This window comes from Oryctolagus cuniculus, chromosome 14, assembly GCF_051225735.1.
Source record: "Oryctolagus cuniculus isolate XC-2025 breed Fujian yellow rabbit chromosome 14, ASM5122573v1, whole genome shotgun sequence".
NCBI lineage: Eukaryota > Metazoa > Chordata > Mammalia > Lagomorpha > Leporidae > Oryctolagus > Oryctolagus cuniculus.
This window is the reverse complement of record NC_142880.1, coordinates 87,460,171-87,486,479: the sequence shown is the minus strand read 5'-3', so window position 1 is coordinate 87,486,479 and position 26,309 is coordinate 87,460,171. Positions and strand designations below refer to the sequence as shown.

Below are 26,309 nucleotides of genomic sequence, written 5' to 3'. Positions count from 1 at the left end.
CAGTGTTCCAGACCTGTAAGTGGTTGCAGCCACCTGCTCCCTGATAAACTCACTGTGGGACAAGCCCTGTTTCTGAGCCCCACACCAGGTGGCAGGTGCTCTGGAAACAAATGGGCACTGCTGGTTGGCTGGTGGCCAGATGCTCCACACCTTGAAGCAACACCTGGTCAGACTCTGAACCCTGCCACGTCTCAGAAGACCCAAGCACCTGACTGCTGTGGAGTAACAGACCTGAGTACTCCAGTAGGAAAGCTCTTGGAAGTGAACCTCTGCCTGATGCAGAAGAAACACGGTTTGCAGCAGGCAGCAGTCTCACACAGCAGCAAGGCCCACAGCCCTCCCAGGGAGACTTCCCTTATGGGGATACCTCCCCTGCCCCTTTCCAAGTTAAGCCTAAGTCAGGCGGACTCACAGGGAACCCAATGAAAGGGTTTTCTCAAAGGGCCATGTCTAAGGCAGGGAGCATCTAAGGCAGGTGATCCCATGAGACTGCCTGCCTAGCCCATGCAGTTAGCCTGACTGCTGGCAGGCGGCGGGAGCCCCAGGCACATTTCTCCCCACCCTTGCCTTCTGCCAATCAGGTAAAATGCTCCCAGGTGTGGCCCAGGCCCACCTGGAAGGCTACCCTAGCTACATGACCTTCAAGCTGATTGGAGAGGCATACTGGCGTCAGTGTCAGCTCTGTCCTATAGGGTTCGTGTTTGCCCTGCTACGCCCCTTCTGCCTGCCCTTTATAAGTGTACTTGGTCGTTAATAAAGACGGACATGTTCACCGAGGCCTGTCCCCAGTGCGTCTTGTGGAAGAACGCCATCACCCCACTCTCCCCATGGTATGGACTTCGCAGGACGAGTCTGCAATGAAGGAACTGGATAAATCAGCAAAACAATGCACACATTGCCTTGAAAATAACATGCAGACCAGGCCTTCGGTAACCCCACAAGGGGTACCTCGCCCAGAGAAGACTGGCTGGCTGACCTCACAGTTACTGCCTACAGGGAGGTTGAAATCCCTCCTAATATTTGTAGATACCTTCATGGGGTGGTAGATGCCTTCCCCTACAAAGTGAAAGCCAGGGACGTAGTTAAAAGCCTGCTAAGAGAAATGATCCTGCGATTTGGTCTTCCTAGGGCAGGGCTCTACGAAGTGATCATGGCTCAGCTTGTGTTTCAAAGGTGGTGGTTGGGGATGCAGACACCCACATCCCCTACCGGAGCACTGGTTCGAGTCCCGGCTGCTCTACTTCCAATCCAGCTCTCTGCTATGGCCTAGAAGAGCAGTGGAGGATGGCCCAAGTCTTTGAGTCTCTGCACCCACGTGGGAGACCCGGAAGAAGCTCCCAGCTCCTGGCTTCAGATCAGCCCAGCTCTCACCGCTGCAGCCATTTGGGGAGTGAACCAGCAGATGGAAGCCCTTTCAATCTCCTCTCAATCTCTCTCTCTCTCTCTCTCTCTCTCTCTCTCTCTAACTCTGCATTTCAAATAAATAAATCTTAAAAAGAAAAAAGAAGATAACCTTAGCTAAACCTTGACAGGAAACTATCAGTTTGTTGAGACTTTTATCCGTTGCTTTAGCCCATGTTAGAGCTGGCCCCAGAGCAACATCAAGCATTACCCCATTCGAACTGCTGTATAGGAGACCCTTTCCCAGTACAGCCGGGCCCTTGACCTGCCCAGATATGGACACTGAGAGAGAAATAAAGCATGTAGCAAATACAGCTAGAGCAGGCAATGACCGCTCTCAGTGGATATGCAGGCATGAACCTACCCTCACCTACTGAGATAAGACTCCACCCATCTGAACCAGGAAATGGGGTCTCCTACTTAAACGCTGGAGATCCCGCTTTCTTGAGAGTCAAGAGAATCCCATCTGGACAGGACCCTAGTTAGTTCTGCTAGTTGCTCACCTGTCTCTTAAATTACAAGATGTGAATTCTGAAATTCACTATACAAGAGTGAAGAAAGCCGTTGAACCCTCTGGATAGACTCTTGTTAAGCCAGCGTCAGCCTTATAAAACTGATCTTCAAAAACAACCAAGGCTGATTATAGCTAAGTCTCCTTCTCAGCGCCTTGCCATGCTTCTGACAGCCTCTGTGGGCTACAGGCTGCCCTGGCGACCTGAGTCATCTGAAGCCTGCAGTGTGAGAGCCCGCTTCTCCACCTTGGGGATGCCAGCGCTTTCACACCGCAGGAAGTAGTTTCAGAAGAATGGTCTCCTCCCCTTACCCCTTGAGAATGCGTGAAATGTCTACAGAGGTGGAGTGTATCATCAAGAGGGGAGGATGCAGGCAAAAAAGGAGGGTGGAGGGGCCCAGGACCAGTGACAAACTCCCAACTGTTGAGTCTGAGGTTTCAAGAGAGCTTATCTTGCAAGCTGCACTCAGAGGGGCCAGACCACCACGAACAAGGAGTGGTTACAGCTGCAAGAAATCAGTCTGAGGTCTTTGGGATAAAGCTGAGCTTTCCTCATACAGCTTGGGGTCTAGGAGAGAAGACTGTCACTTTTTTTTTTTTTTTTTTTTGGACATGCAAAGTATGAAGAAGCATGAAGACGTACGTTGCTTATACTGTATAAGCGGGAGGGACATTCTCCTTCCTCTCTCGTTACATCTTGGACACTCCACTAACCCTGACTATAAAACCACTGTCCAGGGGTGGCTGTGGTCAAGCCACCACCTGCAATGCCCGCATCTCACATGGGCACCAGTTCAAACCCCAGATGCTCCAGTCCTGATCCAGATCACTGCTAATGTGCCTGAGAACACAACAGAAGATGGCCCCAGAGTGGGGTGCCTGCACCCACATGGAAGACCCAGAAGACGCTCCTGGCTTCGGTCTGGTCCAGCCCTGGCCATTGTAGCCATTTGGGGCGTGAAGCAGTGGATGGAAAAATCTGACTCTGCCTTTCAAATAATTGAATCTTAAAAAAACCAAGAACACTGTCCACCTGCATCTCAGAGAGGCAGTATCCTTAGAGAACCCTACCCGTGCATTGTCCCCTTTAGCTTTCATCTGAGCAACTCCCGTTTAAAGCTGTTGTTTGTTGACACTGCCAGCACACTGCATGGTTGTCTGCTAACCACTACAGAGGAGAAACCAGGCAACATCTTGACTGGATGCTCAGAATTAACATTTCAGCGAGAGACATATGGACGAGATGAGCCCGTGGTCATCACGCCCTGAGGACACATCAGCAGTGCCATCTTCCTTCTTGGACTACAAACACCACGGCCACACAGCAGACAAACACCACAGGAGAAACACTCCCTCAAAAATGCCCATTTCTGATAAAAGCCACAGGCTATGGAAACATTCCCCATCAAAGAAGCCTAAAGTGACAATAATTAAATCTAATTCCTGATCCCAAACTAGCTCCTACCCAGGAGGAGAAAAAAAAAAAAAAGCTGTTTTAAATTTTTTTTATTTAAGGTAAACAAATTTCATATAATTAACATATACAGATTTAGGACCAACATGTTCTTTAGGACATTATTGAGTCAATTGATAAAACCGAAACATGGATGGCAGACTAGATTAACAGGGTTGAATCAGCCTCAAAGTTACCCCAGTTAGGCTTTCCATAAAGGGCTGTATAACAGCCTGCTCTCAAACGGCTCACAAATCAACAGGTGTGGCTGCGCATCAGTGTGTGCCCACATACACACATACAGACACATATGCACACACATGCAGAGAAAGCAAGTGATACAGCAAACCAGGCAAGATGTCAGTTAACTAAGCCTAGGCGTGGCACACACTGGTATTCTGATCCTTTTTTCATCTTGGCGACTTTCCTGCCAGTTTGAAATTATTTCCAAACAAAAAGCTTTTCCAAGCCCAGACACGTGTCCACTTCTGAGAGAAGGGCACTGAGAAGCAACTGAGGCAAATACATCAAGTGGGGGCGCTGCCAGAAGTCAGCACACGCAAACGGAGAGCCCAACCCTAAGGAACCTGTGCTCAACACTGCCCAGGCAGGGCTGACCCTAGAGAACCACGCGCACGTGGGCACTCACCAGGCTGGCCGTGAGCGACGGCGCCGACTGGCCCAGGGCCTGGCTGCGCATGCGCACGAGGTTGGACGTCTCCGCTGAGGCTGGCCAGGCCTGGCCGGCCACCGGGTTCGGAAGGAGGTACCGCCCTGTGGGGGTGAAAGGAGTCAGCGTAAGTGGCAGGCGGATGGCGGAGGTTCCATCGCGCTGGTGGCTCTCTCAGCCATCCTTCTTCTATATTAGCTCTGTCTTCTTCGGTAATTACACTTATTAATAGCAACCAGAGAAAAATTGGTTTAATTAAGCCAGGCGATCCAGAGGTGCGTTCTGACCCTGATTTCCCACAGAAGCCCAAGGAAGCGCTCGCTCTCCCGCACATGGAGCTGCACGGGGCACGATGAAGGGTTTCCATCCATCTGCCTGCCCCTGGGGAATGTGCCGAGTCTATATTTAAACACGCAGAGCATCCTCGGCACCGCAGAAATGAACAGGTGCATTAATAAGCGCTCTTTGAAAAAATCTAATATGGAAAGTGATGTAGGAATCAACTTGAAAAAAGCCCACAAAGAAGGGGTCATAACCACGAAAGGAAGTGGTGGGATTCTTTCAAGGTGAAAGGGGGCCACTGCCTCTTCCCCCAGCTTCTCTCGGGGAAGACAGTGGCCATCCAACCATGTCTGATGCATACATAATGACACTCATTTGCATAAGTCAGGACATCAGTGTCTGTCCAGGGTCACCAAGCAATTTCCAACGACCTTGAACTCTAATACATACATGCATGTTTTATGCAGTCAGACAGGTGAACCCGTTCACACGACGTTACTTCCTTGGTGCATAGACTGATTATCAATACACAAGAAATGAAGCTTTTGGATTCAAGGACAGTTAGGATGGACCTGCGTACTCACGTGGTAATGATGCTCAATAAAGCTGAGCCCATACTCGATTTTCATCTGCTTCGTCCCAATACTAGCACAAAGGAGTGGTCGACAAATATTTACTGACTAATGAAGGGGTAAATGAGCATGTCCTTCCCAGGAAACACCTAGGAACAATGCAAAGACAGCAGGTAACCCACAGAATCTACTCAAGGGCCATGTACGTGGGGACTCCAGCTGCAACCCTCTCCAGTCACCAGAGACTTCTGCATGTGTGGCTGGTGCTTCTGCAGCAGAGTTAATGTCTGTTCCTCATTCTTCCCTCGGGCGTGCCCCTCACAAGCACATCCCCCAGGTCAATAACTATCATACTATATTGACTTGTTTATCATTATTGCACATGCTAAGTGGCTGCATTATCAGAGCCCAGGAGTTAGGGGCACTTCCAATCAACTGTCCATGCCTAGAGCCCTAATGCTTTAATTAATTCAAGTGCCTTCAGAATTTTTTAAGTTTTAATTGCACATGGAAAATGACTTATTTCACCAAAATTGCTCTTTTGTTCTTTTATACAGTCAAAACACAGGTTCCAGAGAAAAATCAGATCTGCTTATAGGGTCTTGCCCAGTAGGTACATGACATTGAGGAAGTTCATCAACCTCTGCTGGTCTTAGTTTTTCCATCTCTAAAATGGAGATGATAGAATCAGCTGTGTTTGAGTGTTGAGGGGTTTGGAAGATTTTATGCATGAAGCTATTTGGTCATAATAGTAAAAGTGAAAACCATCTATATTGCTGGGGCTTGATTTCTTTTCATTCACATGTAAATAATCATAGAACTGGAATTAATATATATTTTGGTGCAAAAAGTTTTGAAATACATGCAATTTTTGGGGCCAGCGCTGTGGTGCAGCAGGTTAATGCCCTGGCCTGAAGTGCCGGCATCCCATATGGGCACCAGTTCTAGTCCCAGATGCTCCTCTTCCGATCCAGCTCTCTGCTGTGGCCTGGGATAACAGTGGAAAATGGCCCAAGTCCTTGGGCCCCTGCGCCCCCATGGGAGACCAGGAAGAAGCTCCAGGCTCCTGACTTTGGATCGGCGCAGCTCCGGCCATTGCGGTCATCTGGGGAGTGAACTAGCAGATGGAAGACCTCTCTGTCTCTACCTCTCTCTGAACGCTGTCTTTCAAATAAATAAAAATAAATCTTAAAAAAATACATGCAGTTTTTTATAATATGTATTTCCATGAATTTTCAAAGACCCCTCATATATGTGCACAAAGAAAAAAGTCACCTCTAATCACTCCAGATAAAAACACTCTTAACCCGTCTGCAATTTTCCTCCAGTCTTTGTTTATAGAAACTAGACTTTCTTGAAAATGGGATCATACTTTTTTTTTTTTTTTTGGACAGGCAGAGTTAGACAGTGAGAGAGACAGAGAGAAAGGTCTTCCTTCCGTTGGTTCACTCCCTAAATGGTGCCAATCTGAAGGCAGGAGCCCCGTGATTCCTCCTGGTCTCCCATGCTAGTACAGGGCCCAAGCACTTGGGCCATCCTCCACTGCCTTCCTGGGCCACAGCAGAGAGCTGGACTGGAAGAGGAGCAACCGGGACAGAATCTGGCGCCCCAACCAGGACTAGAACCTGGGGTGCCGGTGCCACAAGCAGAGGATTAGCCTAGTGAGCCACTGCGCCGCCTATACTGGTTTTTGTCACCTGTTCTCTGCCAATGCTAGATAAGATATTATGTGTGTCAATTAACTGAAACATCAACATCATCACTGCAAATTTGAATACAGCTACCCTCTAGGGTTCTGTTGACCCTCTCAAAAACACTGCCATATTTCTGTGCAGGCAACGTTGCATTTCAAGTCTAGCATTTTGTTGTTGTTGTTGTTGTTGTTGCCTTATGTTGAAATGGGAAGTAATAAGCTGGAGGAAGAAGGACTTCAGGAAACTTGCACCTGTCAAGCCCAAAAGCAGGGCATGAAGGAGGAAGAGCAGGAAAACCATAACCTGCATTTAGGAACCACATGAATGAATGGTGGCTTTGACGCAGAATCAACTCTCAGTATGTGAAGGCCATCGCTTGCTCAAGCATACCGACCTCCAGTCAATCGGGATCCAGCAAGTATTGTGTGGTCCCTCTCACGTCCCTTCCTTTGTTTTAGGTTTCGTTCATGATTGGAGATAGGCACTACACGTGCAGAAGCCACACACACACATCCAGATCTACAAGATGGACAGAGTCTACATGATGGAGAGAGTCTACATGATGGAGAGAGTCTACGCTGGCCGCATCAGGGCCTGCTCCAGCTGCTTTTTGTAAAGGAAACCAGGCCAGACAGAAAATGCTTGGAGAATCTACCAATTATGCAAAAATTTCAAGGTCAAATGTTTTAGCTCACTGAAGAATTTTGTAAATTAGTTTTTTTCTCTTTAATAGAAAAGGGTTATTGGATTATCTCCCTGTAATCCCCCTGTAGTACAGAAATACTCAGTAAACGTTTGATAAACGTTTGCTGATTGAAATGCAGGTGAACTCTGTTGTTTCAACGACACTTGATCAAGTCTGAACAGGACAGCACCACTGAAGAGACTACTTTCTGAACTTTCATTTGAAGATGAAGCCCAAGAGCTAACAGACTGACACCTTCAGAAACGCCAGTCGCTGTGACACCCTAACAGCCACATGCAGAGGTATGATTATCTTCTCTTCAAAGTCCCAGCTAGGCAAAGGCGCGTGGCCACCTGGGTAAAACCAGGATCAGCTGCAAAGCCCAGATTCTACCCTAGGAAAACATACGTCATATACTCTGAGGAGAAAAAAAGAATCGGTAAGTTCAGATAGTATGACTCTACTGCATATTTTCTTATAGAGAAAGAAAATCATCTAGAAAGACGGAAACAGAATGATTCAAACCTTAGGACTTGGACTCAAACACGGGTGTGAAACCCAGTCCTGACAAGACATGCCTGATGATTGAGCAACTTCTTGAATTTCCATGCCTCAATATTCCCATCTCTAAAATGGGAATAATATCTGACAAGGTAGCACAGGATATTAAAGGAGATAACATACTTAAGTCACTCAATGCAGGACATGAAAAGCAGTCTGTAAACCATTGCATTTTTAGCATCACAAGACCTGTGTCTTCCACAACCACCAAAACAATAACATAAAACACTGTAATTGGGTTCTTAGGTCACAAAAAATACAGAATAACATTGAATAATATTAAAATCAATAAAACCTCATGGTGGGAGTGAGAAACAGCAAATTCGGGCTTGCAGTTACTTCTGGCAGAGAAAACGGGAGATGGGAACAGGGTGGAGTATGCCCGATCTGTAACATAGTATTATTTGAAAAATCATCTTCGGGGAATAAGGTCCCCTACTTCAACTCAAGACTTCAGTGACCTTAATAAATGTAATGTTTAAATGCATCTGAGCAATAGAGCAAATATTAAGCTTTGATGAAACTGGCTGGTACGGATATGGGGTTGTGTGGAATTTTTCTCTGTTCACTTCGTCCTGCTGTTGACAGAGGTTCTTACCAGAATGGGTTCCGTATTCTAACACGGCAAGCTAGCCAGGAGCATACGCTGTCCACCCCTCAACATGACAGTCCCTAATGCCCAGGCCAGGATCCCGCAGGCATCTGAGTGATGGCGGGGGCACAGCACAGGTGCTGAGGGAAGAGAAAAGCAAAGCAAGGAGCCGGAGCACAGGCTGGATGGGGAACGGGAGCAAAGCGAAACCTCCCCGTGGGCCCATCAGAGGCACCACAGCTGTGCCGGGGAGAGGTCCTTTCTCTCCTCCACCAGAGCGGGCAGAGCAAGTGCTGCAACTGCTCCTGATCCATCCTCAGGGCGGGCCCTCAGCCTCTGGGATCCGGCTCTCCAAGACCAGGCTGGGCTCAGCGGGAAGTCACACTGGACGGAACCCAGAATGAGTGATAAGCACTGAAGAGGGCAGCCAACACTGCATCAGACCTTGAATAACTCAGTTTTCTCCAGTCACACGGGGAATTTGCAGTAAGTAGAGACTACTCTCTTCTTGGCTTTCTCTGAAATCACTGAATTTAACATTCACTGTGTGTGTGTGTGTGTGTGTGTATATATATATATATATATATAGACAGGCAGAGTGGACAGTGAGAGAGAGAGACAGAAAGGTCTTCCTTTGCCGTTGGTTCACCCCACAATGACCACCGCGGCCGGCGCACCACGCTGATCTGAAGGCAGAAGCTAGGTACTTATCCTGATCTCCCATGGGGTGCAGGGCCCAAGCACTTGGGCCATCCTCCACTGCCCTCCCTGGCCACAGCAGAGAGCTGGCCTGGAAGAGGGGCAACCGGGACAGAATCCAGCGCCCCGACCGGGACTAGAACCCAGTGTGCCAGCGCCGCTAGGTGGAGGATTAGCCTGGTGAGCCGTGGCGCCGGCCTCACTGTGTATATTTAATCTGTTGCTCTCTGATGCTGAAGTCCAGTCCTGGTAACAAGACCAACAACTGCTCTGCTACTTTCACAGAGCCTAACCCAAAAGAAGACATTCTGATATTCAAGATAGGATCTAATCTTACCCCACGGATTTATCTTAGGTCCTTATCAAACTTAATAGGACATTAAAGTCCTCAGCATTCATGGTGGAAACCAATTGCTCTATTGGGGTTGACTTGATGGTCAGACTGCTGAGTTCCAATTCTTAACCCCAAAGCTGATTTCACTACTTGAATCATTAACTTCTCTGGGGCTGGTGCTGTGGCATAGCGGGTAAAGCCTCCGCCTGCAGTGTTGGCATCCCATACGGGCACCAGTTCAAGTCTCAGCTAATCCACTTCCAATCCATCTCTCTGCTATGGCCTGGGAAAGCAGTAGAAGATGGCCCAAGTCCTTGGGTCCCTGCACCTGCATGGAAGACCCGGAAGGAAGCCCCTGTCTCCTGGCTTCAGATCGGCTCAGCTCTGGCCACTGTGGCCAATTGGGGAGTTGAACCAGTGGATGGAAGACCTCTATTTCTCTCTGCAACTCTGACCTTCAACTAAATAAAGAAATCTTTTAAAAAAAAATGAATTCTGAACCAAAAGCTCCTTAGCTTTAAAACAGGGGTAAATGTCAAAGGTGGTTGTAATATTTTCTTAAATAGAAAATATTTTATAAAATGAACGCTCAAATATAAACATCAGAAAAGAAACACAAAGACCTCTCCAACACACATCAGATTATAAAATGAACAAGAAACAAAACATGCCTAAACCACTGGAAAGAAAATAAATTAGGAAGCAAATATATACATACACAATGAAATGTTTCTAATGATGATGAGTTAGATTTTACATGTCATCATTTTCATATGGGCCTCATCCTAAGGAATTGTATAAATGGTACAAATTGGAAGGTCTATTAGCACAACACATGGGATCCTTTATTCCTGCCTCATCCCCCATTAGCGCTAATAGGGAAAAGAGGACAACAGATGGATTTAAGGCAGTCATTAGAAGGCACTGACATAGTGCCATAGCGGTAGTGATTGCATCACACTTTATATAAATCCACTTTTTGATGACTACCAAGAGCCTCTAAAAAGTGTGTTGCTGTTCTATTCATGCATCATTTGCTGCCTACAATTTAAGAAAATTAGCATCTGTCAACAGCATTCTTCAGCTGCACGGGGTGGAAATTAATGGATTATACCACTTCCAATTTGTCGTATGAGAGGTGAGCTTGCCTAGCAATCTGGTTGCTCTATTTTCATTCCGAATTGAGCGTGTTGTTACAACTGGAACTTTGATCAGCTCTGTGCTATTTAGAAACATGCCTCAAAATCTCATTATGGTTATGAAAACATTGATTACATATTTTCTACTGACATAACTAGAAATTTAGAGGCAATAAAGAGGTTAGTTTTTTTTTTTAAAGTATGAATCAGTTGGCCAGACTGATACAAGGATTTGTTAAGGTTTCAACCATACATGAATGGGTTGTTTGAATGGACATTTTACAGGCTATTGTGACTTAGCTATGGGCCTCTACCGAACACAGTAGGAGTGGGAAGTTCCGCAGGCCTTTTCTAGTTAGACAGTATATTAAGATGGATTGCTAGCCAAGACCCGGAGTGGACCTTGGTTCTATCTAGGCTACATAAGACCTCTCCTGCAATGTGTTTTCCTTTGTTTCCATCCTAAGTTCCAAGAAACAAGAAGCAGGGACTTCATAAACGCATGCTTTCAGACCCGAGACACATGCTTTCCAAGGACCCCAGAGCTGGAAGTACCCCTCTGAAGTAGGAAAACACCAAGTCAGCAGTAATGTCAGCAGCACGGCCATATAAAGAATTAACTACAGCCTCGGGGGATCTACTTTATCACTGGGGAATAATGCTACCTGACGAAACTTGAAAGCTTCCGTTAAAAAAATTCCCTACTATCTGAAGTGCAACACAGATTTAGTAGTCAGTCCAGAGTCTTATATTATTTTAGGTTATTTCTCTTGGACTACAAACAGGATATCAAAGGGGGAAAAAGACCTAATAACCACACAACAAACGTCTCTTTTGATATGGCTTCTGGTATTCAATTATACATAAGAACTCAAAAGAGTTTGCTCAGCCCTCTAAGATACCAACAATCAGGAGCAAAAGGAAGGTGGGGTGGGGGGAGGCATTGTCCTTTTTTTAAGGCTTTGGGGAAGTAGGGGAGCCATAGAAGGGAAGGAGAGCAGTATGACAGCAGCTAAGGGGGTGAAAACAACAACCAAAAAAATTGGTAAGCAGGAACCCTAAGAGGGGTCTTTAAAAAGTTGATAAAAATCCTTATTATCAAAAAAAAAAAAACCTATCCTTTTAAAACCTCTTTTTATTTTGTTTCCCCATGGACTTTAAAAATACATTAATTTATTTGAGAAGCAGATACACAGGGAGAGGGAGACAGAAAACAAGAGATTTCCCATCTGCTGGTTCACTCCCTAAACGTTCAGAACAGTTGCAGCTGGGCCAGGAGCTGAATCCTGGGTCTCCCAGGAGCCCAGATCCTGGAGTCCTCACCTCATGCCTCTCAGGATATGCAATAGTAGGAGCTGGAATTAGAAACAGGGTCAGGCCTTGAACACAGGTACTCTGAAGTGGACTGTGGGTGTCCCAAGCACCCACTCTTCCAGGAAATTTTTGACCTACCCGTATACTGGGGTCTACAGCAGGCAGATGAGACCACAAGCTCTGTTAGGAGACCTTATCCTTGCCACCTGTATCTTTATAGGTATGTGTGTTTACAGACAATTTTGGCTACCAGCCTGTTGCCCAGCTGAGCATCTACTGAAGTTCTCACAGCTGTTTCAGAAAGTTTGTACCAGCCACTAGACTAGGAGGTGGGCATTCCTAACTGCCAAGTAAAATCTCCCTTGCTTCATCTGACCTCTGGATATGTACACAAAGGAAATTCAAGGAGAAGCTCAAACAGGTATTTGTACACCCATGTTCATGGAAGCATCAATTCACAACAAGCAGAAGATGACAACAACCCAACATCCCCCGATAGAATGGATAAATAAAATGTGGTCTATGCATACAATGGAATATTGTTCAACCTTTAAGTGCAATGAAACTCTGCCACTTGATATACAATGGAAGAACTATGAAGACACCATGCTACATGAAATGAGCCAGTCAGAGAGTCAGATGTCCCACGAGCCCTTTTACACTAAGTCCCTGGAACAAAGGCATTGAGACAGGAAGTGGTTTCCAGAGGCTAAGGGGAAGGAGGGTTGGGCATTCTTGGTCATGGGAGCTTCAGTTTGGGATGATGACAATGATCTAGAGATGAGTAACAGTGATTGTTGCACAAGGATGTCAGTGTACTTAATGCCATTAAATTGTGCCCTTAAAATAAACAGTAGACTTTGTTATGTCTATTTTCAAAAACAGTATAAAAAAACTTTCCTTTGCTTACCCCAAACCACTGCACCTTAGACAAGGAACAATAAAGAGATCCTTGTCATTGTTTAAAAGGAGGTATCCGTATTAAACCATGTCGGCATTTAACGTTGCAAGGGACAATAACTGAAGCCCCTCCGATCATTTGCAATTCAGGGGAACTGAGTTTCTTAAGAACCTTCCAAACGTTAGAAATGAAGAAAGAGTCAAGACCACGCTCAGTCACTGCTGAACTGGGCGGAATCCATGACTCAGCAGCCATGAACTAGCCTGTACTCCATCACCATCCATGGATTTTTCTTCTATGCCCCATTGCTCCCTCCTAAACATTTGCCCCCAGGTCCTCAGGACTCTCGTCCTCACAGGCAATTACACCGGCTGCCTTTATCCATCTTCGGCTGTGCTACCACAACATGGAGACAGGGTTCCTTCATCTTCCCACTCACATGGACGACTGACTTCCAATTCCTTATCCCCACTGCAGAAGAATGACGGTACCTTTACGGCATCAACAGTGCTGCTACATCCTTCGTCTTAATGGCATAAATAAATATAATTTGAGAAACCAGCCGACCTGTGACCAGAGCACTGAAGTTCAGTGACTCTCACATCAGGCTGCTCTTCTAGCCTTTTCTAAAAAATAAAAAAAAGTGGTATGTGTATACTTATACATGGCAAGACCAAAGCAGAGCCTTGACCTAAGTCCCCCGAGACGTCATTGCCTACTGGCCAGTGATCTCCAGTTGACAAGAAGCTGAAAGCTGAGTGCACAGAGCACAGCTGTGTGTGGGTTGTTGGCATTTGCAGAAGAGCAACACCAACATGGCATCAAGGTCTTCATCAAGCGAACCACTCATTTTGCTACAAGACAGGCCCAGCAGAAATGCCCTATTCCACTTTTTGGACTATTATCCCCAGCATTCTATGCTGGATGGACAGAAGGCACACGTCCACCATGTAGAAGTCAAGCTGCCAGACAAACCACGAGGCTGTGCCTACAGCAGAATCTCAAGCTACCACTGAGTTTTAAATCAAAAGTAACTTTTGGTAGGGCTGGCGCTGGAATACAGAGGGTTAAGCCTCCACTTGTTACGCCATCATCCTACAGCAGAGCACCGACTCCAGTTCCAGCTGCTCTGCCTCCAGTCCGGCACCCTGCTAACACACCCGGGAAAGCACTGGAAGATGACCCACGTTCTTGGGCCCCTGCTTCGCATGTGGGAGACCCAGATGGAGCTCCTGGATTCTGGTCTTGTAACCATTGGGGAGTGAACTGGTAGACAAAAGATTCTCTCTCTCTCTCTCTCTGCCTTTCAAATAAACTCTTTAAAAAAAAATAACGTTTGGTGTGGTAATATGACAAGGTGATTCAGAGGTCAGACTTTTCTCACCCTTACTGACAGACAACCACCCTGTTATTCGTGCCATTTTTTGAGAAAAGAGCAAAAATGTCAACTCTCAATATACATTACAACAGAAACAGTTGAAAGTCATTCTTAGGGAGAACTCTCTCTGGCCTTTCTTTTGCCTTCCCTTCACATGTTCTTAAAGAAGCAATGTTTCTTCTTACCCACCAAGACTGCAACTCTCAGATTCTACTAGGTCACATTCTACTGGGGGCAGATGCTATGATCAAATAACTTAACGCACACAACAGGGCTGGTAAGCTGTGGTGTTTGCATCATTACAAGGATACAACTGTCTTCCAGCAAACTCTCCCATTCTGGGCTGAGACCCGGACCTGGCCACCCCCTGCTGCACCCAGACCACCAAGGCACTTCCCCTTCAGGTGGTCACTGCCTGCATTTAAAATTCTAATCCAAAAATAAATAATGGTTTAGCCCTAAGCTCCAGCTGCATAGACCAAAGGCTAATGTGACAACCTAAAATTGATTTTTAAAGAAGTATTAAATAGAGCCTACTCTAATGAGAACACAGTAACAAGAATGTGACACCAAGCAACGTGCCTTGGAATGAATGTCTGTGAGAGTGGGGGCGCCGAGTCGCTGGCAGCGTCTAAGCGACGCTGGGCAGAGGTCAGAGCTAACATCTGCGATCTGGCCTCCCTCCATCCGCGTATTGAAATATAATTCAGTAGAATGAATTGCTAGACATGTCTAAACCCCCTGGGAAATGACAGATATTGATGAATGCTGCTGGCAAGATATATGGAAGGAAAAGGCAAATAAATAGAACCATTTTTTCTCCCAGTCATTTCGTAGCTATGTGGAGCAGCTGTTAAAGTACTTGTCAGCTCCCCCCCCCCCGCCCCGTTCTCTTCTTCCTCCTCCTTCCTCTCCCTCTGTGTCTCCCCCATGGCTCCCTAAGACCTCCTCCTAGCCCAGTCCCTCCCCTACTACAGAATAACCATTCAGGGATTAAGTCCCGCCCCCTCTCTCCCCACATCGACATCTGCCATCTCAAAGCAGTGAGCACCATCCTGCCCCAAATCCCACTGCACCTCAGTGTGCTCACTGTCCCTCCGGATCTGAAAATCCCCCCTAATTTCTAAACTCAGGAAAGTAACTTGTTGATTCCAAGTCCTCCACCATGTGACCCACTCATGGGCTTTGAGGTTCAAACCCTAGATTCAAACTTTGACCAGCGGAAGCTGTATGACTTGGATCAGGACTCTTAATCTTCTAAGCCTCAGTTTCCCCTAAACACCCCATAAAATGGAGATGATATCAAGCTCATGACGGGACTGTGAGAATGACTGTAGAATGTAATTCAAGAGCCTGCCAAACCATGCAGAGAAGAGAAGGCCCAGAGGGAACAGTGTCCTTCAATCACCTCTTTTTTTCCATGGCTAATCAGCTCCTCCTAGCAAGAGATCTCGTCCTTGGAGTCATCCTCGATGGGACCAAATCCTCCCCAGCACTGGGCACTTTGGAGATAGCAAGGTTTCATTCCCGTCACCAGGCGGACTCGGGAATACAGGGTGGGAACAGTCACAGATATGGGTCCTGGTTCAAAACCTGGGAGCCAGGGAGCCCTGGAAAAATTACCCTTCCAAGCTTGCATTTCCTTGCCTGCAGTGACGACAAAGGCAGGTAATACACACCAAGTGCCTGGCCCAGTGCTGTAGCCACAGCCCCCAGCTAGCACAACACCCCACACATGGAACTCACCAGGTTTTCACAATCACCTATGTATGTCGGTGCACCGTAATTCTCCATTTTGTCTCTCATTTATATTTCTCCTGAGGATCATATTTTCCCATTATTGTTTAGTACCACATTGCCTAGACAAATATTCAAATTTGGTTCAACTCTTTCATAGCAACAACAATAATGAAAAAAGACTCAGGCTTCAAATGAGATACGGAAGACATCATGCTTTGATCTCTTGGCTTTGATTTTCTTAAAAAAAAAAAAAAAAACTCCAAAGAAGTCCACCATCTCCACAACATAATGATATTTTCAAAGTAAGCCAATTAACCTCCACACACTAGAGGACAACTTATACTTGGCATGTTACTTTTTGGAGAAATTAGGATTCCTACTCAGTAACACCCGTGCATACAGCAAGATGCTTTGAATGACACGCCCCAATGTCACTGTCAGCCCGAGAAAGTAACCACTTCTGACAACTGCCCTACATCTAACTGGTTATGACAAAGGCCAGGCAGGAGTTACGGACCAGGAACTTGATAAGAGAAACAAAAAAGAACCAAAGTGGCTCTAGAGGAAATAAACTCCATGCCACCAGTTCAGCAGACCTTTCTATATAGGTCCACATTTCTTAACACGTTCCCTGTTTTCACAAGAAAACTGCAATATACAACTCAAGGTACATAATCTTGCATCCCCACGTATTTTTCTTTGGGATAGATTCTAATTCCTAATAGATTTCAACTCCCTGCTCCTCAATAACCAGGCCTATGTACGTGTCCTACAGAATGTAAAACACATTGCCTTAAGAATGCTTGTGGGGGCCGGCGCGGTGGCGCAGTAGGTTAATCCTATGCCTGCGGCGCTGGCATCCCATATGGGTGCTGGTTCTAGTCCCAGCTGCTCCTCTTCCTGTCCAGTTCTCTGCTGTGGCCAGGGATAGCAGTGCAGGATGGCCCGGGTCCCTGGGCCCCTGCACCCTCATGGGAGACCAGGAGGAAGCTCCTGGCTCCTGGCTTCGGATGGCACAGCTCCGGCTGGTGTGGCCAACTGGGGAGTGAACCAACGAAAGGAAGACCTTTCTCTCTGCTTCTCTCTCGCTGTCTGTTACTCTACCTGTCAAATACATACATAAAATCTTTAAAAAAAAAATGCTTGTGAATGTTGGTCAGTGAGTAAGCAAGAAATCAAGAATACAATCACGTAATATTCCTTCATAATTAGTAGACATCTCATCAGCAGTTCCAAATGGCAAGAGGTTGAAGTTCCCATCTCTGGGTGACAGGTCTCAGCCAGGGACTGTGGAACCTGCTCCCTCCGCTGTCTTGGTAGGCAAGATAGTTTAAGCCTCTACTCCCTGGCTTAAAAGTAAGAGGATGGCAGCAACCATTGCTGTTCTCCAAACCACAACCCTATTGCCTGAATGAAATCCTAACAAATTGCCAAGTGCTTCGCAAAATACAACAATGTCCTTGTATTTTAAGAGAATGTTGGGGCCGGCGCCGCAGCTCACTAGGCTAATCCTCCGCCTTGCGGCGCCGGCACACCCGGTTCTAGTCCCAGTCGGGGCGCCAGATTCTGTCCCGGTTGCCCCTCTTCCAGGCCAGCTCTCTGCTGTGGCCAGGGAGGGCAGTGGAGGATGGCCCAAGTGCTTGGGCCCTGCACCCCACGGGAGACCAGGAGAAGCACCTGGCTCCTGCCATCAGATCAGCGCGGTGCACCGGGCCGCGGCGGCCATTGGAGGGTGAAGCAACAGCAAAACGAAGACCTTTCTCTCTCTCTCTCTCACTCTGCCTGTCAAAAAATTTTAAAAAAAATAAAAAAAAAAAGAGAGAGAGAGAGAGAGAGAGAATGTCGGGGCTGACCACTTCTGAAAGCTCAGATAGCTGAACTGCAGGGTCAGGGTCGGGGCTCCTGGTTGACAGCAGTCCCATGAGCCACACCAACACCGAGCAACAACACAAGAAACCAAACAGTCTGCATCCAGGTTCCTGACAACAAAAGCCAAGACAGAAACAGAGTGGTTTACCCAGCTCTCATTATTTAACAAAAGAATTGAAATTTAAATGTATTAGACTGGCCTAATCCCTTCTTCTTTCTTCTGTTTCCAAGGTTTTAATAAAAGGGCCTTGACACTGACAACTGTTACTGTCCTTCAGATGAACTTGGGGCAAAAATGCAGGAGGCACATCCTTCGCTACAGGACGCTAAATAAAAACCAAGGTCTCCCATGGGGTGCAGGGCCCAAGCACTTGGGCCATCCTCCACTGCACTCCCGGGCCACAGCAGAGAGCTGGACTGGAAGAGGAGCAACCGGCACAGAATCCGGTGCCCCAACTGGGACTAGAACCCAGGGTGTGAGCGCTGCAGGTGCAGGATTAGCCTGTTGAGCCACGGCTGTGCTGGCCTATGTGACCCCTCTTTTAAAAGGGCCTCAATGCCATTAACAAGGAAACAGCAACCCCCCAACCTAAGCATCTGTTAATACTACCCCACTGACAACACCTGAACCATCACAGGACTCCTCCCGTATTCTTATTCAGAAGGAAGGAAACATACATGGAAATAGCACTGTTCTTGCTTTCCCAAGTATTTCCCCCGTGAGCAAGTCAGCAATGAGTTAAAACATCAGGGAGGGAGCTGACTGTCCAGCTCTCCCTGCAGGCTCAGGTCTGACGCAGGTGGCTCAGACAGCCCTGTCAAAGAACAGAGGAATTATCTGGCTAGGCAGACATGAGAAAATAAATGTAGTCTTGACAATATGCGTTGATTAAGTGCTTGAATGACAATGGAACATGACAATGACAAATGCAGGCTACCACCACCAGAGTCATTAATATATCAGAAACACTAATTTTTATAAATCTTTAAACTTCCCAGTTGGTGGCATTTGCATTTCTTTGCGTACTCTTTCTCCTGGGGAGCTGACAAAGTCAGAATCATTTTCAGTTTCCATCTAGGAAGTTAAAAAAAACTTCTGTGTTCCCAGTGCCTTTGATTGGCTACTGAAAATGAGTTTCAAGGGAGAGATGGATGGCAGGGTGGGCTCCGTTTCAGAGGAAAAATCACAGCACACCCACTGGAGGAGCTGGGCTCCTGCAGCTGCAGTGGGAAAGGATGTGTGTGTGCAAGGGGCAGAGGGGGTGGTGAGCAAGGTCTAGGGAGTGAGAGAAATTGAAGGGAAACCATTTTCTACTACTATTTCCCTCCCTCTCTCCTTGGTAACTTAAATTCCTTACCATTCGCTGGCGCCGCGGCTCACTAGGTTAATCCTCCGCCTTGCGGCGTCAGCACACCGGGTTCTAGTCCCGGTTGGGGCGCCGGATTCTGTCCCGGTTGCCCCTCTTCCAGGCCAGCTCTCTGCTGTGGCCCGGGAGTGCAGTGGAGGATGGCCCAAGTGCTTGGGCCCTGCACCCCATGGGAGACAAGGAGAAGCACCTGGCTCCTGCTTTCAGATCAGCGCTGTGCGCCAGCCGCAGCGCGCCAACCATGGTGGCCATTGGAGGGTGAACCAACGGCAAAGGAAGACCTTTCTCTCTGTCTCTCTCTCTCTCTCACTGTCCACTCTGCCTGTGGGGGGAAAAAAATTCCTTACCATTCAAGCTCAAAGGAATCTTGAGTAGAGGCTCCAGTCAACCCAGGATGCAATTGAGAACCCACAGCAAAGGCACAGGTACTTAGAGGTTGACGTGGTACTCAGTCTGGGCCTTGGACCCCCACTTCCTATCTGTCCCCTTACACCCTGAAACAGGATGTCGGGACGCACTCTCCACCAAGCCACTTCGCCTGCCTTCTAACTTTAAATGCCACTGCATCTAATCCAGGCAGCCCATTCGGATCCACTGCTACCCTCATGGCTACTGCTCAGCACCGGGTTCCTGTGCCTCTGTTCCACGTGCACTGTTGTGCAGATGCACTGAACTTGATCAAGCAAATGTCATCAGAAGAGACAAGTTCCTACTTGCACCCGTGGACCTGGCTTTCTGTGCAGCAGGCAATGGCACCAGCACAAGCTTCCTGCCTTCCCTTGATCTCCTCCTCCCCAGTAACTCAAGAACTCTAAGGTGCGAGATTTAACAGCTCACATTAATGTCCTGCTACTCCAATTAATACTCCATGCTCTGCACTGTAATGCAAGGGTACCTCAAAAAAATTTCATGGGAAAATGGAGTTCAAAGTTCATGTGAGCACAAAAATTTTTAAATCTACACTGTTTTATCTTGACACTCATTTTTTTTCATGAACTTTTTAAAGATTTTATTTATTTATTTGAGAGGGAGAGTTAGAGATAGTGAGAAGCAGAGAGAGAGGTCTTCCGTCTGCTGGCTCACTTCCCAAATGGCCGTAACAGCCAGAGCTGCGCTGATCCAAAGCCAGGAGCTTCCTCCGGGTCTCCCACGTGGGTGCGGGGGCCCAAGGACATGGGCCATCCTCTACTGCTTTCCCAGGCCACAGCAGAAATCTGGATTGGAAAAGGAGCAGCCGGGACTAGAACCAGTGCCCATATGTGAGGATTAACCTAGTGTGCCGTGGAGCTGGGCCCCTCAGGAACTTTTTGAATACTCTTTGTAGGAATTTCACAAATTCCTGCATCCAAGTAAACTTTTCTTTTAGTCTGATTTTCCACAAACTTCTTGAAGCACCCTGGTATAATCCATTTTGTGGCTCCCTGTATATTCTAAGACTCACAGGGAGCTAAAATCACACCATCTCTTTGAGGCTACTCACAGAAGGAACTGAGAGGAGAAGCATCGTACCATCCTGATTCTCAGAACCAAGAAGCGCATGGTGCACAAAGTATCAGAAAACTGTGCCCAGCAGTGCCGCGGCTCACTAGGCTAATCCTCCACCTTGCGGCGCCGGCTCACCGGGTTCTAGTCCCGGTCGGGGCGCCGGATTCTGTCCCGGTTGCCCCTCCTGGTTGCTGGCTCTCTGCTGTGGCCTGGGAGTGCAGTGGAGGATGGCCCAAGTGCTTGGGCCCTGCACCCCATGGGAGACCAGGAGAAGCACCTGGCTCCTGCCATCGGATCAGCACGGTGCGCCGGCCGCAGTGGCCATTGGAGGGTGAACCAACGGTAAAGGAAGACCTTTCTCTCTGTCTCTCTCTCTCACTGTCCACTCTGCCTGTCAAAAAAAAAAAAAAAAGAAAAAGAAAAAGAAAAAGAAAGAAAGAAAAGAAAAGAAAAGAAAAGAAAAGAAAAGAAAAGAAAAGAAAAGAAAAGAAAAGAAAAGAAAAAAAAAAAAAAACCGTGCCCAGCAGCACCCAGGCCTCAGCTCGTTCCATCAGGATGAAACAGGCTTGTGGGAAAGCACCACACCAAACAGAAACACCATCAACCACCAGCAGTAGAGAGAACAAAACCGAAGAGGATCACACCTCTTCAGAAAAAGTCCATGCCTTGCTAAAATGCTAAACAAGAAGCCAAAAATAGATTGCCTGCTCTGCAGGGAATTTTAAGAACAAATGTCACCAACTGGAATTTCTAATATATGGACTCAAGAATTTATCTTTTTTTCCTCAGGAAGGACAAAGTCCGTTATAGAAAGACTCACAAAAACATAAGAAAAGCACAGGTGGAAGAGGAGCAAGCCCCTCCCTTGTGTTTTTGGATCCTAATGCTTGATACATTTGTAGCTTGTTAACTTTCTTCATTAGCCTAGTTCGTATAGAATCTCCTTCTAGGCCAGCGCCGCGGCTCACTTGGCTAATCCTCCACCTGCAGCGCTGGCACCCTGGGTTCTAGTCCCGGTCGGGGCACCGGATTCTGTCCTGGTTGCTCCTCTTCCAGCCCAGCTCTCTGCTGTGGCCCAGGAAGGCAGTGGAGGATGGCCCAAGTGCTTGGGCCCTGCACCCCATGGGAGACCAGGAGAAGCACCTGGCTCCTGGCTTTGGATTGTTGCGCCAGCCATAGCGGCCATTTGGGGGGCCAACGGAAAAAGGAAGACCTGTCTCTCTGCCTCTGTCTCTCTCTCACTGTCTAACTCTGCCTGTCAAAAAAAAAAAAAAAAAAAAAAAAAAAAAAAAACAACAACAACAAAACTCCTTCTAGAAAGATATCTAAGCATACTTCTAAAACCATGCAGCAATTTCACATGGGAGCAGGCATTCAGCCTACTGACGGAGGTCCCATGTCCCAGACTGGAGTACCTGGATTCCACTCCCGCCTCCAACTCCTGACTCCAGCTTCCTGCGAATGCAGACCTTGGGAAGGAGGTCATGACGAGTGATCCAGTCCTGCCATCCACGTGGGAGTCTGTACTGAGTCCGTTGCTTGCAGCTTCAGCGACAGCTCAGACACAGCTGCTGTGGGCACTGGGGGCGCCAACCAGTGGATGCAGTCTCCTCCCCCTCCATCACTCTCTCCAAAAACAGAAAACTTGAAAGACTGAAAAGTAGACCTTCTAGGGTGTTCTTTGCAGAGTTTCAGCTACTGACTGTGGTTTACCGCCTTCAAAACCCCCAGGGTAAGGCCAAGGCAGCCTACTTACTTTATAGGTAGCCATTGTTTAGCTGTGGCTGTTCCTGTAATTTCTACATCAACAATCTATAAATGCTATGTCTACTGTGACTTAAGGGTCCAACCCACCTTTTGCACCATGAAAGGAGGCACACTCCAAGAAAACGGAAAAACTAGGCCTTTGGTAGAACCTGTCATCCTAACGAACACCCAGGCCAAGCTGGAAGCCCTACAACCCCTTTGAGGTACAGATCTGAGAAGCAGACTCCTAACAAGCCAGGTTCTCACGGGCACATCAAGCCAACAGCTCAGGCCCTCATCTGCAGCCTGGTTAGGAGACAAGTGCAGCAGATGCCTCAAGTCCTCATTAGCTGCCTTCCTTAATTAACTCTCCCCTCATGCCTGACTGGTCACCTCTTGTGAAGGCTTCCTTGGTACCAAACGCCTGAGAGAACAAGCTGGACTTCCACAAGGACTCTGCTGTTTGGCCATGAGTGAGGGGGTGGCTTTGGCAATTGCCTAAGCAGCGGGCGCCTCTGGGGCAGCACTGGGTGGGTGCATCACGGGGCACAGACTCCGGGGTAGACCATCTGTGTGCAAGACGTGCTGTGCAGGAGGCTCCTGGACAGAGAGCCACTGGGAGGCAGCGCCTGCCAGAGGAACCAGCCGGCGGCTGTGTGTCCCATTAAGTCTCGGTCTCGGGAGAGCCCTCTCCTCTGACAAGGAGAAACTTCCAGAAACACGCCGGCATATCCAGCTCCTATTTACAGCACCCAGATGGCGGGCAGCAACTCCAGGCTATAAAGTGACACAGTGAAGACAGTGACACAGTGAAGACACTGCATGGTGTTAAAGGCTTCTTAAAAGCACATGCTCCCCGCAGGAGGAAGCCAACAATTGCTTCTGTACTGCTTTGGTGACTCAGAAAAACAGGCAGAGACATCCTCCAGCTTTGTAGAATGTTGCTGGTGAGCTGCTCAGTCTTACAAGCTCTAAACACAGAACAGCACGCTGACGTCAAGGAATCCCTGCCCTGCGTTGTGTGTCTTCAGCAGAGAGACTTGCTAAGTAGTAAGAAATTGTAAAACACACAGAAGCAGGTCATCGTTAAGTCAGTACAACCCTAAGTGACCTGGACTTGCGTTTTCCTCCTGGCCAAGAGCCCAGAACCCAAGTCCAGAGAGGATAAGAAAGCACCATCTCTAAGAATCGTAAATATCTTTCCCCTAAAGAGTTCCAACATGTGCAAAATTTCAAAATATTAATCTTTCCGTCCCCGTTTAGGGACTGGTGAAGTCAAATGCAGCCCACCCACGGCTCACCGTCCACCCAACCTTCCCCCACCCGAGCCCCTGCATCCTGTCCTCTCTCCAAGCTTCCACCAGCTCTGCTCAACTCCAGAAAAAAATTCCACTTGGGCACCCAGACTTCCTCCTGTGCAAGTCGGCTCCACCCTCCCCACCACTCTGGGAAGGCGTTTGGCCAGGCCTCTCCTGGTGTTCCCAGTGCACACATTTCCCTGGCGCCTTCACCTTTTCCCCAAGCATGGGCACAGCTTCACTTTCAGTTCCCCCAGCAGACCTTGCAGAGCCTGTCACTGCTTCCCAGAAATCCTGCTATGCTGTGGGCTCCCCTTCCTATCAACCTCAACTCCTGAGTAGCCCCAGCAACCCCACTGACGTGAAGCCATCAGATCTATTCAACTACCTATGTGTTTTATAAAGAGCAACTGTGTGAAAAGTCAGTGGTCTGGAAAGAGGACATTTTCAAAATTAAACTTCTTCCTTTGAGATAATTATAGATGTATATGTAAGAACTACTACAGAGAGATCCCAAGTTTTACCCCAATGGCAATGACATCTTGGAAAACTGTCCCCCAATTTCACAACACTGTATCGTAATGTCACAATTACAGCAGATCATCTTGCCTATGCTGGCACTGAATCAAAGCAAACAACATTCGTCATCACAAGGATGGCTCATAGAGCCTCCTAATAGCAGTACCACTCCCCTCTTACCTCACTCCTCCTTAGGGTCTACCAGCCATCAACGTTGCGTTTTAAAGCAAAGAATGGTTTCTGGGATTATGTTGTTTTTCCCTTCTCCAAGTAAAATTCACTCTGAAATGTCTTTCAAAAATCTTTCAGAGGCCGGTGTTGTGGCACAGGGGGTTAAGCTACCACCTGCTGCACTGGCATCCCGAATTGGAGCAGGGGTTCAAGTCTGCTCCACTTCCAATCCAGCTATCTGCTAATGCACCTGGGAAAGCAGCAGAAGATGGGCCAAACACCGGGCCTTTGTCACCCACATGAGAGAACCAGATGGAGTTCCTGGCTCCTGGCATTGGCCTGGCCCAAGCCCCAACCATCTGGGAAGAGAACCAGCAGATAGAAGATCTCTTTCTCCCTGTCTCTGTCAATCTGCCTTTCAAATAAGTGAAATAGATCTTTAAAAAAATTTTTTCAGGCGACAGTGCTGTGGTGTAGCAGGTAAAGCCACCACCTGTAGTGTCAGCATCCTTTATAAATGCCAGTTCGAGTTCTGGCTGCTCCACTCTGACTCAGCTCCCTGCTGCTGTGCCTGGGAAGCCAGTAGATGGCCCCAGTGCTTGAGCCTCTGCACCCTCGTGGGAGACCTGGAGGAGGTTCGTGGCTCTGGATCGGCCCAGCTCCAGCAGTTGCGGCCATCTGGGGAGTGAAGCAACCGATGGAAGAACTCTCTCTCTTTGCCTTTGCCTCTCTGTAACTCTTTCAAACAAATAACTAAATAAATCTTTAAAAAATTTTTTCAGTTGTTATGCCAAATTGATTTCCACAGTCCAAGAAAGAAAATCTCAACATTTTTTTTTTTGCTCAAATTAGAATCCCATGATCCTAGCAATTTTAGAAAGTCTGGTATGCATTATCTACAAAGCTAATTTCTTGTATTTTCAAGTTAGAACATAAATATTTAAATATATATATATATTTTTTTTTTGAAAGAGTTACACAGAGAGAGGAGAGGCAGAGGCAGAGAAAGTCTTCCATCTACTGGTTCACTCCCCAACTGGCCACAATGGCTGGAGCTCTGCCGATCAGAAACCAGGAGCCATGAGCTTCTTCCGGGTCTCCCACGCGGGTGCAGGGGCCCAAGCACTTGGGTCGTCCTCCACTGCCTTCCCAGGCCGTAGCAGAGAGCTGGATCGGAAGTGGAGCAGCCGGGTCTCAAACTGGCGCCCATTTGGGATGCCGGCGCTTCAGACCAGGGCATTAACCTACTGCGCCACAGCGCCGGCCCCAGAACATATATTAGTTCCTCTTCGACATTCCAAAGAGTCCCTACCTTTTGAAACACAGCTCTTGTCCTGAGGGACAGAAGCAGTTCGCGATTACGGCTGCATCAGATGTGCAGCTGTGCAGTGCTGGACAGGACTGGTACATCCATCTGCACAGCAAGAAGCCAGGCTGCCCCTCCCTCTGCAGCCTGCTCACTGTGAGCTGCCAGGTGGATGACCACCTACCCACGCGCAGACTCAGGCTCTGCAGACTGCTCCTCTTCCTCGTCAGGGGGCCCCAGAGCCCAGCCACTGCTTGCAGGATGCTTCTAGGTGCCTACTTAGCAAGCAGGGGGCTGTGAAGCCAGAAAGCATCAGCCTTCGAAAATAAACAAACCAAATCTAGGCAGTGACAGGCCTGGTGTGCTCTGGGCCTATTGTTTAAATGCCAGCCCTGCACAAAAGGCATTGGTTTCTATCCCCGCGCCCCCCCCCTTTAATCTAATATCCTTAGTAATTTAGGAAAGAAAACATCAACATTTCAATCCTAGGTGAAATTATGGGCTTTGTTTTTCTTTAATGGTCTGTCTTTTCTAAATTGTCTACCTTAACATATATTACTTTTATAATTTATAAATAAGTTAATTAACATTTTTACAATAAAAATTGATTTTTCTTTAATAA

The 26,309-nt window shown here is 47.5% G+C and overlaps 1 protein-coding gene across 7 annotated transcripts in view; it reads right to left on the bottom strand.

Annotated features, from left to right (window-relative positions):
• The window catches only part of MAST4 (microtubule associated serine/threonine kinase family member 4), a 623,464-nt gene that overhangs the window by 415,207 nt on the left and 181,948 nt on the right, over positions 1-26,309 (bottom strand). For all 7 annotated transcript variants that reach the window (XM_051853670.3, XM_051853672.3, XM_089313239.1 and 4 more), the window contains exon 3: positions 4,015-4,139. In XM_051853670.3, the coding sequence (XP_051709630.3) occupies positions 4,015-4,139 (125 nt within the window). The remainder of the gene's footprint in view (positions 1-4,014; positions 4,140-26,309) is intronic.